Raw genomic sequence first — 17202 nt, forward strand, 5'->3', positions numbered from 1 at the left:
GTTCACAGGTGTTTTGAATGAAGAACCCGAACTACATCCTGAAGGGTGGAAGATGCCTGTGCGTGGATTTTTTTAACGTGTGGTGGTCATTGCACACCAGCCACCACACGGGCTTAACAGAGCTAGGTCTTGGTCCAGTGGCAAGGATTACCCAAGATAACTGGAGACTTGCTCTGTTGCACGGACCTAGTGCGCACACATATCGAAGTGTGGGCTGGTCCGTGCTGCCCCTGGGCGCGAACCCACGCCTCCCCTGGGCCCCGATCACGTCCCTCCACAGTCTCTCGCTGCTCCTTCGCCCTGACCTCGCTGCTCCTGCTGTATCTGCCCACGTAACCACTGGAAACATACAATATGCTCAATACATTAAATAAGAAAGATGTAAAGATGCCACTCAATTTCGGTCTTAACATAAACTTGCTGTTGCTCCATCTGGTCTTCATTGCTGGGCCAACACAAAACTATAAACACACAGATCTTTGGCTGCTGGCTACATAACTCACACTCCCTGTAGATTCTCTTTCTCAGGCAAGCTTATACACAGAAATATGATCTAAACCATTCTGAACTGATACAGAAATAAAAAGCAATAGACGACGACATCTCATAATGACATTAGATCAATAGCTATCTGCTAATAACGAATAGAGAGCCAATGGCAAAGAGGTCTATAATTGGATGTGATGGTCCCTGTCATGTAAGTGATTAATATCTTGGACCCTCTTCACACTTAACACATTGTGAAGCTCTTTGCAGCCAACCTGTCTGAACGGAGTTGATTGCTTTTCCGTTGAGAAGTAATTGGCGTGGCTCTGAATGTTAATCCCTCATAAGAACATAAGAAATAGGAGCAGGAGTCAGCCATTTGGCCCCTCGAGCCTGCTCTGCCATTCAATAAGATCATGACTGATCAGAACTTGGCCTCAACTCCACTTCCCTGCCCACTCCCTAGAACTCTTGACTCCCTTATCATTCAAAAATTTCCACCTTAAATATACTCAATGACCCAGCCTCCACAGCTCTCTGGGGCAGAGAATTCTAAAGATTCACGGCCCTCAGAGAAGGAATTCCTCCTCGTTTCCATTTTAAATGGGCGACCCCTTATTCTGAAACGGCCCCTAGTTCTAGATTCCCCCAGGAGGGGGAACATCCTCTCTGCATCGACCCTGTCGAGTTCCCTCAGGTGCTGTGCCTAACAATATAAATAGGATTTCAGAATTAAACTCGGGCAAATATGGTTTTCTGTCACAAGATTCTATTTGAAGAAGTGCAGGAGGTTCTCCCAGTGTCCAGGATCAGACACAGACAAACTGAGCCGTTATTTAATCTGCAGTTTGTGGGATCTTGCTGTGTGATACCACTGATTGTCACAGTAATTAACTGAACGTAAAGCACTACGGATACTTGTGATATAAATCCAAGTTCTTTCTTGCTTGCTTTGAAAGAATGCCTTTTAAGGAGATTTTATGGAGTCAATATTACCAAAGGTTTCAGTTCTACTCCAACACAGCTTGCTCAAATCCTGTGATTGGCCATGGCTCAGTGGGTCGCACTCTCACCTCGGAGTCAGAAGGTCGTAGGTTCAGAGACTTGAGCACATAATCCAGGCTGACACTCCCAGTGCAGTACTGAGGGAGCGCCGCACTGTGGTAGGGGCAGTACTGAGGGAGTGCCGCACTGTCGGAGGGGCAGTACTGAGGGAGCGCCGCACTGTCGGAGGGGCAGTACTGAGGGAGCGCCGCACTGTGGTAGGGGCAGTACTGAGGGAGTGCCGCACTGTCGGAGGGGCAGTACTGAGGGAGCGCCGCACTGTCGGAGAGGCAGTACTGAGGTAGTGCTGCACTGTCGGAGAGGCAGTACTGAGGGAGTGCTGTACTGTCGGAGGGGCAGTACTGAGGTAGTGCTGCACTGTCGGAGGGGCAGTACTGAGGTAGTGCTGCACTGTCGGAGGGGCAGTACTGAGGTAGTGCTGCACTGTCGGAGGGGCGGTACTGAGGAATGATGCACTGTCGGAGGTGCCGTCTTTCGGATGAGATTTTAAACTGAGGCCCCGTCTGCCTTCACACGTGGACGTAAAATATCTATGGCACTATTTTGAAGAAGAGCAGGGGGAGTTATCCCCGGTGTCTTGTGGCCAATATTTATCCCTCAATCAACATCACAAAAAAAAAGCCCAGATTATCTGGTCATTATCACATTGCTCTTTATGGGAGCTTGCTGTGCGCAAATTGGCTGCTGCGTTTCCCACAATACAACAGTGACTGCATAGCAAAAGTACTTATTTGTCTGTAAAGCGCTTTGGGACATCCTGAGGTCATGAAAGGCGCTATATAAATGCATGGCTTTCTTTTTCTACTTAGTTGCTACTCTGGTGGAGGGCTGGGAAGCAACATAAGCTCCCAGCACCTGGATACAACGACTTGTTTCTTTCCTACCAATTCCCCCCTACCCCACACTCCCCTCCCCATCATCTCCAGAAGGTGCTGACTTTTGTTGGGAGGCAATTTGCGCAGGTGCTAGTATACCGTGGTATCGTAGGTTACGTACAAGTAGCTCGGGCACAGACTGGGGATTGAAGCTGTGATCCTGGAATGACCCCTTCGTGGACGTCTTGCCGTGACCGTTGGCCATTGTTGCCACCCGTGCCAGCACCGGGCGATGCAGAGGTGACCCTGTGTCGGACAGCGGTCCAAGTGTAGAGTCCCAGCATTAGGAGCAGTGGTACACTGAATGGAACCCCGGGAATGGCAGCGCCAATGGGGTGTGGGTGCAGGGAGAATGCGGCTAGGTGCACCAGACCCATTCTCCCTGCGCCCAGCCCCAGTCTCCCTGCGCCCAGCCCCAGTCTCCCTGCCCCTAGCCCCATTCTCCCTGCGCCCAGCCCCATTCTCCCTGCGCCCAGACCCAGTCTCCCTGCGCCCAGACCCAGTCTCCCTGCCCCTAGCCCCATTCTCCCTGCGCCCAGCCCCATTCTCCCTGCGCCCAGCCCCAGTCGCCCTGCGCCCAGCCCCAGTCGCCCTGCGCCCAGCCCCAGTCGCCCTGCGCCTAGCCCCATTCTCCCTGCGCCCAGCCCCAGTCGCCCTGCGCCCAGCCCCAGTCTCCCTGCGCCCAGCCCCAGTCTCCCTGCGCCCAGCCCCAGTCTCCCTGCGCCCAGCCCCAGTCGCCCTGCGCCCAGCCCCAGTCTCCCTGCGCCCAGCCCCAGTCTCCCTGCGCCCAGCCCCAGTCTCCCTGCGCCCAGCCCCAGTCTCCCTGCGCCCAGCCCCAGTCTCCCTGCGCCCAGCCCCAGTCTCCCTGCGCCCAGCCCCAGTCGCCCTGCCCCTAGCCCCAGTCGCCCTGCGCCCAGCCCCAGTCTCCCTGCGCCCAGCCCGAGTCGCCCTGCGCCCAGCCCCAGTCTCCCTGCCCCCAGCCCCAGTCTCCCTGCGCCCAGCCCCAGTCGCCCTGCCCCTAGCCCCAGTCTCCCTGCGCCCAGCCCCAGTCTCCCTGCGCCCAGCCCCAGTCTCCCTGCGCCCAGCCCCAGTCTCCCTGCGCCCAGCCCCAGTCTCCCTGCGCCCAGCCCCAGTCGCCCTGCGCCCAGCCCCAGTCTCCCTGCGCCCAGCCCCAGTCTCCCTGCGCCCAGCCCCAGTCGCCCTGCGCCCAGCCCCAGTCGCCCTGCGCCCAGCCCCAGTCGCCCTGCGCCCAGCCCCATTCTCCCTGCGCCCAGCCCCAGTCTCCCTGCGCCCAGCCCCAGTCTCCCTGCGCCCAGCCCCAGTCTCCCTGCCCCACACAAGGAGCCACCTCATGTACAAAGGGCCGTGTGTGCGAGGGGTTTGGCACACGTAGCTAGTCATACCGGAACCTTCAGTTGCCAGCTCAAAATATCCATTTGTGGGGAAGGAGCTCATTAAACATTTAACGTAAAACGTTAATCTGATGGAACTCAATAAATTCCCCAACCCCAGAGTGGATTAATGATTTATAATCAGAACGATAGAACATCAGTACTTGCCTCTGTGCATGGCAGGACAGAGTAACTGGCTCTAGGTTCGATAATGCAGAAACCGAGCCCAGGGCATGTCAGACTACAGCTCCTAGTCTGCCTCGAAGTGACCATCTGAAGCAGGGCAGCAAGAGAGAACAGAGCGACATAAGCATGTCCCTTTAATGCAGATAAGAGTGTGAGACGACTCAGTGGGGCACACTTCCCCATTAAAGTTGTTGTGGTTGATCAGATTGAGTTAATGTGGAGCATTATCGACTAAAACAAATTTGGAATCCCAGATGCAAAAATAGGTCAAAGCAAGAAAGCAGTGCGCTGTCACAGTAAACAACTTAATTAGAGCTGTTTAGAAGGTTTAAATTGGAGATGTTTGCTATTCCACACACGGATGGATCAAAGTGTGGGCACTGTCACTCAGCATGCCCCAGTTTTATACCCTATCCTCTCCAGGAGCCATTGCAGGAGTCACGGGCACTGGCCATCTTGCCCATGCAGCCACTCTTCATGTATGAGGTTAGACGGCGAGTGTTAAGGGGGTTACGCAAGTCCCACATGCTACAATGTCTTCACACTTTCCCCACCGAGAGTCACTCGGTAGCAGCAACCCCGAGCTGGTTTTCTGTCTTTACTCCGGGGACACTGCGGCTCAGGGAGATTCAGCACAGGCCCGTGAGCGAGTGTGGGACCTCCGGTCTGCACACTTCGATTGTAGGGCTGCCTTTACCACTGAACCATTGAGGAATGCGTCTGATCCAAGGAGCAGGGAGCAGCTTACATGTTATTGCAAGCCGAGGTTGGTGGTTAAGATTGAGTGAAAGGAATTCCAACAAATCAAGAGGCACACGTGAAACGAACAACTTGCATTTTTATAGCGCCTTTCATGATCTCAGGACATCCCAAGGCGCTTTACAGCCAATGAAATATTTTTTGGAGTGTAGTCACTGTTGTATTGTGGGAAACGTGGCAACCAATTTGCGCACAGCAAGCTCCCACACATAGCAGTGTGATAATGACCAGATAATTTGATTTAGTGATGTTAACTCAGGGATAAATATTGGCCAGTAGAGCCATGGGATATTTTACATTTACCTGAGAGCGCAGACGGGACCTTGGTTTAACGTCTCATCCAACAGACGGCACCTCAGCACTGCACTGGGAGTGTTAGCCTAGGTTTTCTGTGCTGAAGTCTCTGGAGTGGGATTTGAACCCACAATCTTCTGACTCAGAGACAAGAGGTCTGCCCATTGAGCCACGGCTGGTGCACAATCACATCAAATACACGGAGACTGAGGTAGACGGAGCTTTTTGCTTTAACCTCGGCTATAATCATGAAGTATTTTGGTGCGAGATATTTCTGGGCAAATCAAGTGTCATGCTATTTTTGCGTGAAATCGTGGAGCTGTATTTGCATTGCATGATATTATTAACAAGCACATTAATAAGTTTGCACGAGATTTCTCTGCCTGCCATTTTGATGGAAGCGCTAAACTAAATCGAGCCGTTTCTGTCCCAGTCTCTCTCAGCTCCCCCTGCGCAAACCCCCAAACTGGCAGCCAGTGCCAACAGGGAAATGAAGTGGATGCGAAGGTGTGCGGCAGTCACACAGAACGGAACCCTGCCCAGCTAAGTCTCTCCTTCCTGTGTCCTCACTTGAGCAGAGCTGTCTTTTCACTGGTTCCTCCCACTGAAGACCGCAGGGTTTAAATATCACAGTGCTGGCCATATTCCTGTCCCAATACACGGTTACTCTTGGTAGCACTACAGTGTGTTTACATACCCGACATTAGTTACAACAGTCGGACCCTCAGCGAGAACCTCGTGCACCACCTGGATGTTGAGCAGAGAAACATATGTCACAATCAGCAGTAGGACAGTGCGACATCGTACTGCTGTGGGACGAAGGCACATCGACTTACATAGAACATACAGCACAGAAACAGGGCATTCAGCCCAACTAGTCTATGTCAGGGCTTATGCTCCACACCAGCCTCTTCCCATCCTATCAGTGTAACCAACGTTCCCTCGGCCGCACAGCTCTCTGCCACTCCTGCGCAGCCTGGGACCGGCTTTGGCAATGTTAAGTTTCGCGTGCGTGAAAAATTAGGGGAAATATTGAGCATAAGCTTCTGCTCCTGGTTATCCAGTTTACCCTTAAATGTCACTATTGGAACCTCTTTTACCAACTAAACACCTAGAAACCATCTGAGGTGCAGCCAATGGCTCACAGGGTAAATGGCCAGCTGGGTGTGGACCTGGAACACACGGGGCCAGGCAGTGGCCAGCTCCGAGGCAGACAGCAGAAAATTGGGAGAAAGTAAGTTTGACCTGTTTTTTGGAAATATAAAAGGTCTGAACAGCAGTGTTCCCTCTGAGCTGCGAGTATGCCCAGCGAGCTGCGAGTGTGCCCAGCCGCCCAGCGAGCTGAGAGTGTGCCCAGTGAGCTGCGAGTATGCCCAGCTGCGCAGTGAGCGTGCCCAGCGAGCTGTGAGTGTGCCCAGTGAGCTGCGAGTATGCCCAGCTGCGCAGTGAGCGTGCCCAGCGAGCTGTGAGTGTGCCCAGTGAGCGTGCCCAGTGAGCTGCGAGTATGCCCAGCTGCGCAGTGAGCGTGCCCAGCGAGCTGTGAGTGTGCCCAGTGAGCTGCGAGTATGCCCAGCTGCGCAGTGAGCTGTGAGTGTGCCCAGCGAGCTGTGAGTGTGCCCAGTGAGCTGCGAGTATGCCCAGCGAGCTGTGAGTGTGCCCAGTGAGCTGCGAGTATGCCCAGCTGCGCAGTGAGCTGTGAGTGTGCCCAGCCGCCCAGCGAGCTGAGAGTGTGCCCAGTGAGCTGCGAGTATGCCCAGCTGCGCAGTGAGCTGTGAGTGTGCCCAGCGAGCTGTGAGTGTGCCCAGTGAGCTGAGAGTATGCCCAGCTGCGCAGTGAGCTGTGAGTGTGCCCAGCGAGCTGAGAGTGTGCCCAGTGAGCTGCGAGTATGCCCAGCTGCGCAGTGAGCGTGCCCAGCGAGCTGTGAGTGTGCCCAGTGAGCTGCGAGTATGCCCAGCTGCGCAGTGAGTGTGCCCAGCGAGCTGTGAGTGTGCCCAGTGAGCTGCGAGTATGCCCAGCTGCCCAGCGAGCTGAGAGTGTGCCCAGTGAGCTGCGAGTATGCCCAGCTGCGCAATGAGCTGTGAGTGTGCCCAGCGAGCTGAGTGTGCCCAGTGAGCTGAGAGTGTGCCCAGCTGCGCAGTGAGCTGAGAGGTCCCGCGTAGCCTTTTCCCTTTGATATACTGCAGATGTGCAGAACTTTACAGGGCATTTAAATAAAGGGACCTGCACAACATACACTATTAGAGGGAGCATTGCTCAACTGTGAATAAAACACACGTGGCCTGAAGATGTGCGGACATACTGGTGCACTGCCACTGTAAACCCACGATATAGGCTGGGCTATCCCCCGGTATGTATATAGATACCTCCCGGTCCGTATATGCAGATACCCCCCGGTCTGTATACGCAGATACCCACTGGTCCGTATATAGATACCCCCTCGGTCTGTATATACAGATACCCCCGGTCTGTGTATAGATACCCCCGGTCTGTGTATACAGATACCCCCGGTCTGTGTATACAGATACCCCCGGTCTGTGTATACAGATACGTGCTGTACCTCCACAAACTGGAGCAGTTTCTCAGTGGACACCTCGAAGGTTTTCTTCGCGATCTCCGATTTCCGTAGCTGACAGTCGAGAACGGCAATTCGCTTCCGCAGGTCCTGGGAGTCATCCTGCAGCACAGATACCGGTTAGTAAAGGCGACATACACCCGTGAATTCCACACTTTATACCATGGGTGTACATGCTCTCGGAAACCTCTGCCCCTGAAGGCACGAAGCCATTGCTGTTCGTTCTATGGGCTGCAACCACCTCCTGAACAGCCATTCTTCAGGCCCAGACCCAACCAGAGCGAGTTGGCAGCCTGTTCCACCTCTGGTGGAGGGGAAGGGGGAACAAGAGGGCAGAATCACAAGTGAACCGAATCCATTCAGGAACACGTTCCAGCAGTTGCCTCTCGCCAGTAATCGGGGAGTGGAGCCATCGCTCGATATTCTTCCCCCCTGAACTAGCAATGTGGTGCAGCCCATTGAACCACCTTCCGTGACAATGTAACCCAATACTGTGAGCTCTCACTTCAGCCGCATCATTTACCTTTTTATTTCCCCCCAACCCCCATCAGCGGAGGTGTTCAAAATTATGGTGGATTTTGACAGAATAAAGAAGAAACTGTTTGCACTGGCGGCAGGGTCGGTATCCTGGGGACAATTGCTGTGTGATTCTATTCTCACAACCGTCACCATGACACAGAGAATCCAACTGGTGACCTGGCTCAGTCCCACGTGGCCCATACTGCCTCACCGACCGTCCCACTCTCCGTTTTACTGAAAGAGCAAACTTTATTCTGACGTGGCTCCAAGATCCTGCCCTTGGGTGGGGAACCTGCCCGTACGGAAGAGCAGCCTGGATAATCAGGCACCAAAGTCAATGCCGTGGATTTGCTGCACTCCCTGGTGTTCCAGCCACTAAACCGAGGTTACGGAAATCCAGCTCCGTGCCGGGATGCCCGAGCTGCTGTTCCATTGTGTTGGAAGTCTGTGCTGGGAGGCTCTGAATCATATCGCGCCCCTGCACAGGGTGAGTCAGCGGTGTCTTCCCAACCAGAGGGGCTGTTTATCCAACCCGCTAGAACATAACAAATAGGAGCAGGAGGAGTCCATTTGGCCCCTCGAGCCTGCTCCGCCATTCAATGAGATTTTGGCTGATCTGATCTTGGCCTCAACTCCACTTCCCTGCCCGCTCCCCATAACCCTTGGCTCCTCTAGTTTAAAAGGATTGTGGTATTGGACTAACGTTAGGGATTGCTTTGTTCACAGAAATCTGGGAATAAAAAGCTGGCATCAGTAAAAGGGACCATGAAAGCTGCTGTACAAACCCAACCCGTTCACGGAGCTTAGAAGGAAACCTGCCGACCATACCCAGGTCTGGGCCTACATGTGACTCCAGTCCCACACCAACGTGGCTGACTCCTAACCGCCCTCTGAAGCAGCCCAGCGAGACGCTCGGTTGTGCCAAAGTGCTGGCACCCAACAGCGGTTGGGGATGACGGACTGTAGCGGTTCAAGGAGGCAGCTCAGCCAGCTCCAGCTTCTCAGAAACGCCGGCTTCGCCTGTGACACCGTCAAGGGGGTTAAACAAAACCAGATCGGTTAGTGTCCACGGCTTGAGATTTACAGGGAACGTGGATTTAAAACTGTGTGACCCGTGAGGCCCCGTGCTACACACGTGAGCAGCTCACCAAAGCACTCCTTTAAATGAAAGGAAAAACAAACCCACAACAAACTTGTTAGTAATTAGTTTGGAGGAGCTGGATGGGGAGTGACCCAGTTAGAGGGTTGCACAGCGTGCTCGCCCTGTGTTAATAGCTCACTCAAGTGATGGAGCCGTCACATTGAGTCTCTTGCCTGACTTCCCTTGAATAGCTGTGTAATATACTGACAGCCTGTGACCTACTTTGCTGCAATGGGCTCAGCACTTAACCAATACCGAACATGGCCCGATGACCACCGCGTTGCTACGGGAACGAGGGATGAGACTGACTCTTGCCTTGGTCTGCCCATGCTGGTCCGCGAGCTGAGCTTTGAGCTCTGTAATCTCAGCCTCCAGCAGGTGGATCACCTCCTCATAGTCCATCTCCATGCCCCGGGACTGCCGCTGTGCTGCCTCAGCAAGGTGGATCCGGCTCCGCAAGCACCGGCTCTCTTCAACCGCACTTTTAGTTTCCTGGGAGTGTGGAGGGGGGAGGTTGGGCAAAAGGTGAAAGAACTGGTGGCACCGCACACACACACACACACACACTCACTGACACACACACACACACACTCACTGACACACACACACACACACACTCACTGACACACACACACACACACACACTCACTGACACACACACACTGACACACTCACTCACTCACTGACACACTGACTCACTCACTCACTCACTGACACACTCACTGACACACTGACACACACACACACTGACACACTCACTCACTGACACACACACACTCACTGACACACACACTCACTGACACACACACTCACTCACTGACACACACACTCACTCACTGACACACACACACACACTCACTGACACACACACACACACACACTCACTGACACACACACACACACACTCACTGACACACACACACACACACTCACTGACACACTCACTGACACACACACACTCACATACACACACTCACATACACACACTCACATACACACTAACTCACATACACACTCACTCACATACACACTCACTCACCGGTTAGTCTGACATCAGTAGTGGGGAAAATGTTGGAATCAATTATTAAGGATGAAATAGCAGCACATTTGGAAAGCAGTGACAGGATCGGTCCAAGTCAGCATGGATTTATGAAAGGGAAACCATGCTTGACAAATCTTCTGGAAGTTTTTGAGGATGTAACTAGCAGAGTGGAAAAGGGAGAACCAGTGGATGTGGTGTATTTGGACTTTCAAAAGGCTTTTGACAAGGTCCCACACAAGAGATTGGTGTGCAAAATCAAAGCACATGGTATTGAGGGTAATATACTGATGTGGATAGAGAACTGGTTGGCAGACAGGAAGCAGAGAGTCGGGATAAACGGATCCTTTTCAGAATGGCAGGCAGTGACTAGTGGAGTGCCGCAGGGCTCAGTGCTCGGATACCAGCTCTTTACAATATACATCAATGATTTAGATGAAGGAATTGAGTGTAATATCTTCAAGTTTGCAGATGACACTAAACTGGGTGGCAGTGTGAGCTGTGAGGGGGACGCTAAGAGGCTGCAGGGTGACTTGGACAGGTTAGGCGAATGGGCAAATACATGTCAGATGCAGTATAATGTGGATAAATGTGAGGTTATCCACTTTGGGGGCAAAAACACGAAGACAGAATATTATCTGAATGGCGGCAGACTAGGAAAAGGGGAGGTGCAACGAGACCTGGGTATCATGGTTCATCAGTCTTTGAAAGTTGGCATGCAGGTACAGCAGGCAGTGAAGAAGGCAAATGGTATGTTGGCCTTCATAGCTAGGGGGTTTGAATATAGGAGCAAGGAGGTCTTACTGCAGTTGTACAGGGCCTTGGTGAGGCCACACCTGGAATATTGTGTTCAGTTTTGGTCTCCTAATCTGAGGAAGGACATTCTTGCTATTGAGGGAGTGCAGCGAAGGTTCACCAGACTGATTCCCGGGATGGCAGGACTGACATATGAGAAGAGTTTGGATCGACTGGGCCTGTATTCACTGGAGTTTAGAAGGATGAAAGGGGATCTCATAGAAACATATAAAATTCTGACGGGACTGGAGAGGTTAGATGCGGGAAGAATGTTCCCGATGTTGGGGAAGTCCAGAACCAGGGGACACAGTCTAAGGATAAGGGGTAGGCCATTTAGGAATGAGATGAGGAGAAATGTCTTCACTCAGAGAATTGTTAGCCTGTGGAATTCTCTACCACAGAAAGTTGTTGAGGCCAGTTCGTTAGATATATTCAAGAGGGAGTTAGATATGGCCCTTACAGCTAAAGGGATCAAGGGGTATGGAGAGAAAGCAGGAAAGGGGTATGGAAGGCACGATCAGCCATGATCTTATTGAATGGCGGTGCAGGCTCGAAGGGCCGAATGGCCGACTCCTGCACCTATTTTCTATGTTTCTACATACACACACTCACTGACGTACACAATCAGACACACATACACACACACACACACACTCACTGACACACACACTCACTGACATACATACATACAGACTCACTGACATACATACACACACACACACTGACATACACACGCAACAACAACTTGCATTTATATAGCGCCTTTAATGTATTAAAACATCCCAAGGCGCTTCACAGGAATGTTATCAAACAAATTTTGACTCCGAGTCTTAGGAGGAGATATTAGGGCAGGTAACCAAAAGTTTGGTCAAAGTAGTAGGTTTTAAAGAGCGTCTTAAAGGAGAGAGATAGAGATACGGAGAGCTTTAGGGAGGGAATTCCCAGAGCTTGGGGCCCAGGCAGCTAAAGGTATGGCCGCCAATGGTGGAGTGATTAAATTTGGAGATGCTCAAGTGGCCAAAATTGGAGGAGCGCAGACACACAGAGTCAATGATGTGTAATTACTGTTGTAGGAAGGGGGGAGGAGGTGGAGGAGGGGGGAGGGTGAGGAGGAGGGGAGGGTGAGGAGGAGGGGAGGACGAGCGGAGGTGAGATGAGGAGGGAGGGTGCTTCCCAATAATTACATCGGAATAAAGTGCCTCCTATAATTCTGTCCACAGCAAGGCCCCTTGTCACATACAGCCTTTAATTAAAGAACACTTTCCAGGTGTTTCCAAAAGCTCCATCGCCCTCAGCAGCGGAACCCAAACTGCATCATCTGAATGTCTGATACCAACAGTGCGATGCCCTGTGTGAGTGTGCGAGGGGCTGGCGGGACCCTCCTTGCTACGCTAAACATTCCACATTGATCACAGCGGACACTGGTTGCGTCAGTTACACTCATGGTTCATTCATTTCCAACACCAGCTGCTTGGGGTGTGTGTTTAAAGTGGGAAGCCGCCTCACTGAAATAAACGTCATGTTTAGGGGAAGGTGTGGCGATGTTCGCCAGGTTGCTTTGCCCCGAGTGAGGAATGGGGGAAGCGGGGAGCAGCCCGAGCTCGTACACTGCTCCTACAGGGTTCCAGTCATCAAGCTGGAGAAGATATAGTGTGAGAGAAGAATACCACAAAGGTGGACAAAGATCTTTGACAAAAAAGCAACACGCAATTTGCAACATCATGAACTGGTGTCAGCTGTGGCTCAGTGGGCAGCACTCTCGCCTCTGAGGCACAAGGTTGTGGGTTCAAGCCCCACGCCAGGGACTTGAGCACATAAATCCAGGCTGACACTCCAGTGCAGTGCTGAGGGAGTGCTGCACTGTCGGAGGTACCGTCTTTCGGATGAGACGTTAAACCGAGGCCTGGTCTGCTCTATCCAGTGGATGTAAAAGATCCCGTGGCACTATTTTGAAGAAGAGCAGGGGAGTTATTTCCGGTGTCCTGGGGCCAATATTTATCCACCAATCAACATCACTAAAACAGATTATTTGATCACTCTTTCATTGCTGTTTGTGGGAGCTTGCTGTGCGCTAACTGTTGCTGTAGGTGCAATTCTTGAGCCGGGGTTTCAGCACTACATCACTATCCTGTGTTCCCTGGTACAGTATTCAACAGCACCTCCCAAACCCGCGACCTCTACCCCCTAGGACAAGGGCAGCAGGTGCATGGGAACACCACCACCTCCACGTTCCCCTCCCAGTCACACACCATCCCGACTTGGAACGATAGCGGCCGTTCCTTCATCGTTGCTGGGTCACAATCCTGGAACTCCCTCCCTAACAGTACCTTTACCACACGGACTGCAGCAGTTCAAGGCGGCGGCTCACCACCACCTTCTCATGGGGCAAGTAGGGATGGGCAATAAATGCCGGCCTTGCCAGTGACGCCCACATCCCAGGAACAAATTAAAAAATTGTGCAAGTTTTACATCATCTATCTGTGATGCCCATTAACATCGAATAACCCACACAAAACCCGGCACCCCAGGCTCAAAGCATGAAGTACGGCCACCCCAGACATTGCTGGAAAGTGAATGTTGATAAATAGGGAGTGCTGGATTGCGACCTTGGGGTGTGAGGGAATGGATCGAGCGATTGGCTGGATCGCCCTCACCAATCAGCATGTTCTCCGTTCATCAGCAGCTCATTATTCAATTAAATATTTAAGATCCACTTTCATAATAAGTGCGTGCAGTTTCTCTCCACCTTGCCACCCCCCACCGCTGCACCCCCAACCCTGAATGTTTTCTGGTTGGGAGAGAAACCAAGATGCAGTATTGTTTTATGAGGCGTTGAATCAGAGAATGGTTACAGCACAGAAGGAGGCCATTCGGTCCATCGAGCCCGTGCCGGCTGTCTGTAAGATCACCTCAGCCAGTCCCACTCCCCCGCCCTTTCCCTGGAGCCCCGCACATTTATTCCCATTCAGGTACTTATCCAATTCCCTTTTGAAAGCCACGACTGAATTTACGAATGACTGCTCTGAATGTTCCCCGCACGGTACAGGTCAGGGTTTATCTTCTCCAGGCACGTGGTTGCATCTGACTAGGTTCTCGGTCACAGATTCTGTCAAAGTCTGCTGCACTGAAAGCTCGCTGGAAGAATATTAAAGCTAGGGTTTTAAATAATCCCCCTCCCCCTCTCCCTCCCCTCCCCCTCCCCCTGCCCCAATAAAACCGTGCGTGAAGGTGCCCGGTACCAGGTGCTGCCAGCAGTGTAAAGAAAGACTTGCATTTCTATAGCGCCTTCCACGACCACCGGACGTCCCAAAGCGCTTTACAGCCAATGAAGTACTTTTGGAGTGTAGTCACTGTTGTATTGTGGGAAACGCAGCAGCCAATTTGCGCACAGCAAGCTCCCACACACAGCAATGTGATAATGACCAGATAATCTGTTTTTGTTGTGTTGAATGAGGGATAAAATATTAGCCAGAACACCGGGGATAGCTCCCCTGCTCTTCTTCGAAATAGTGCCATGGGATTTTTTACGTCCACCCGAGAGAGCAGACAGGGCCTCGGTTTAACGTCTCATCTGAAAGACGGCACCTCCGACAGTGCGGTGCTCCCTCAGTACTGCCCCTCCAAAAGTGCGGTGCTCCCTCAGTACTGCCCCTCCGAAAGTGCGGTGCTCCCTCAGTACTGCCCCTCTGAAAGTGCGGCACTCCCTCAGTACTGCCCCTCCGACAGTGCGGCGCTCCCTCAGTACTGCCCCTCCGACAGTGCGGCGCTCCCTCAATACTGCCCCTCCGACAGTCCCTCAGTACTGCCCCTCCGACAGTGCAGTGCTCCCTCAGTACTGCATTGGGAGTGTCAGCTTAGATTTTTTGTGCTCGAGTCTCTGGAATGGGACTTGAACCCACAACCTTCTGACTCAGAGGCGAGAGAGTGCTACCCACTGAATCACAGCTGACACTATGTAAGCCGCTAACAAGGCCATGAACAAGATATGTATACGGCCTCAGTACAGCATGTTGCTGATGCAGTTTATAGGGTGTGTGTGGAGGGGGGAGGGATTGGGTCACCTGGGCTTGCTCTCCTCCAGCTTGCTATTTCTCCATTTCCCTATTTCAGATTTCATTAATACACAACAGGTTAGATCCTGACCATGCAATGATAGCGAGTCGGCTGCCTGTTATTTATCGAATCGGCCAGCTCAGCAGGAGCCCATTCGACACATCGTATGTGTGTCGGCTCTTTGAAAGAGCGTTTCATAGAAACATAGAAAATAGGTGCAGGAGTAGGCCATTCGGCCCTTCGAGCCTGCACCGCCATTCGATGAGTTCATGGCTGAACATGCAACTTCAGTACCCCATTCCTGCTTTCTTGCCATACCCCTTGATCCCCCGAGTAGTAAGGACTTCATCTAACTCCCTTTTGAATATATTTAGTGAATTGGCCTCAACAACTTTCTGTGGTAGAGAATTCTACAGGTTCACCACTCTCTGGGTGAAGAAGTTTCTCCTCATCTCTGTCCTAAATGGCTTATCCCTTATCCTTAGACTGTGACCCCTGGTTCTGGACTTCCCCAACATCGGGAACATTCTTCCTGCATCTAACCTGTCTAAACCCGTCAGAATTTTAAACGTTTCTATGAGGTCCCCTCTCATTCTTCTGAACTCCAGTGAATAAAAGCCCAGTTGATCCAGTCTTTCTTGATAGGTCAGTCCTGCCATCCCGGGAATCAGTCTGGTGAACCTTCGCTGCACTCCCTCAATATCAAGAATGTACTTCCTCAGGTTAGGAGACCAAAACTGTACACAATACTCCAGGTGTGGCCTCACCAAGGCCCTGAACAACTGTAGCAACACCTCCCTGCCCCTGTACTCAAATCCCCTCGCTATGAAGGCCAACATGCCATTTGCCTTCTTAACCGTCTGCTGTACCTGCATGCCAACCTTGAATGACTGATGTACCATGACACCCAGGTCTCGTTGCACCTCCCCTTTTCCTAATCTGTCACCATTCAGATAATAGTCTGTCTCTCTGTTTTTACCACCAAAGTGGATAACCTCACATTTATCCACATTATACTTCATTGCCATGCATTGCCCACTCACCTAACCTATCCAAGTCACTCTGCAGCCTCATAGCATCCTCCTCGCAGCTCACACTGCCACCCAATTTTCGATTAGTCCTGCTTCTCCTGCTCCTTCCCCACAGCTCTGAGCTCAAATGGTGACAGAAATGGGGAGAGGTGCAACACAGGCTGCCCACTCACTGTCGCACCAAGTCAGTGCCGACCCCCGACCTGTGAGGGAGCACCAACCCGTGGCGAGCATCAAAGCAGCCCGGCCCCTCCCCCGCAGGGAGCAGCCTCTCCCCCTCCCCCGCAGGGAGCGGCCCCTACCCCTCCCCCGCAGGGAGTGGCCCCTACCCCTCCCCGCAGGGAGCAGCCCCTGCCCCTACCCCGCAGGGAGCAGCCCCTACCGCTCTCCTACCCCGCAGGGAGCGGCCCCTACCGCTCTCCTACCCCGCAGGGAGCAGCCCCTACCGTTCTCCTACCCCGCAGGGAGCGGCCCCTACCGCTCTCCTACCCCGCATGGAGCAGCCTCTCCCCCTCCCCCGTAGGGAGCAGCCTCTCCCCCTCCCTCGCAGGGAGCGGCCCCTACCCCTCCCCGCAGGGAGCAGCCCCTACCGCTCTCCTACCCCGCAGGGAGCAGCCTCTCCCCCTCCCCCGTAGGGAGCAGCCTCTCCCCCTCCCCCGCAGGGAGCGGCCCCTACCCCTCCCCGCAGGGAGCAGCCCCTACCGCTCTCCTACCCCGCAGGGAGCGGCCCCTACCGCTCTCCTACCCCGCAGGGAGCAGCCCCTATCCCTCCCCCGCAGGGAGCAGCCTCTCCCCCTCCCCCACAGGGAGCGGCCCCTACCCCTCCCCCACAGGGAGCGGCCCCTACCGCTCTCCTACCCCGCAGGGAGTGGCCCCTACCGCTCTCCTACCCCGCAGGGAGCGGCCCCTACCCCTCCTCGCAGGAAGCAGCCCATACCGCTCTCCTACCCCGCAGGGAGCAGCCTCTCCCCCTCCCCGCAGGGAGCGGCCCCTACC

At 53.2% G+C, this 17202-nt stretch overlaps 1 protein-coding gene across 7 annotated transcripts in view; it reads right to left on the bottom strand.

The window, feature by feature from the left end:
• The window catches only part of stxbp4 (syntaxin binding protein 4), a 205537-nt gene that overhangs the window by 79240 nt on the left and 109095 nt on the right, over positions 1–17202 (bottom strand). For all 7 annotated transcript variants that reach the window (XM_070857963.1, XM_070857966.1, XM_070857960.1 and 4 more), the window contains 3 exons: positions 9604–9780; positions 7614–7730; positions 5754–5803 (listed from right to left, as the gene is read on the bottom strand). In XM_070857963.1, the coding sequence (XP_070714064.1) occupies positions 5754–5803; positions 7614–7730; positions 9604–9780 (344 nt within the window). The remainder of the gene's footprint in view (positions 1–5753; positions 5804–7613; positions 7731–9603; positions 9781–17202) is intronic.

Source organism: Pristiophorus japonicus, chromosome 16 (assembly GCF_044704955.1).
Source record: "Pristiophorus japonicus isolate sPriJap1 chromosome 16, sPriJap1.hap1, whole genome shotgun sequence".
Lineage (NCBI taxonomy): Eukaryota > Metazoa > Chordata > Chondrichthyes > Pristiophoridae > Pristiophorus > Pristiophorus japonicus.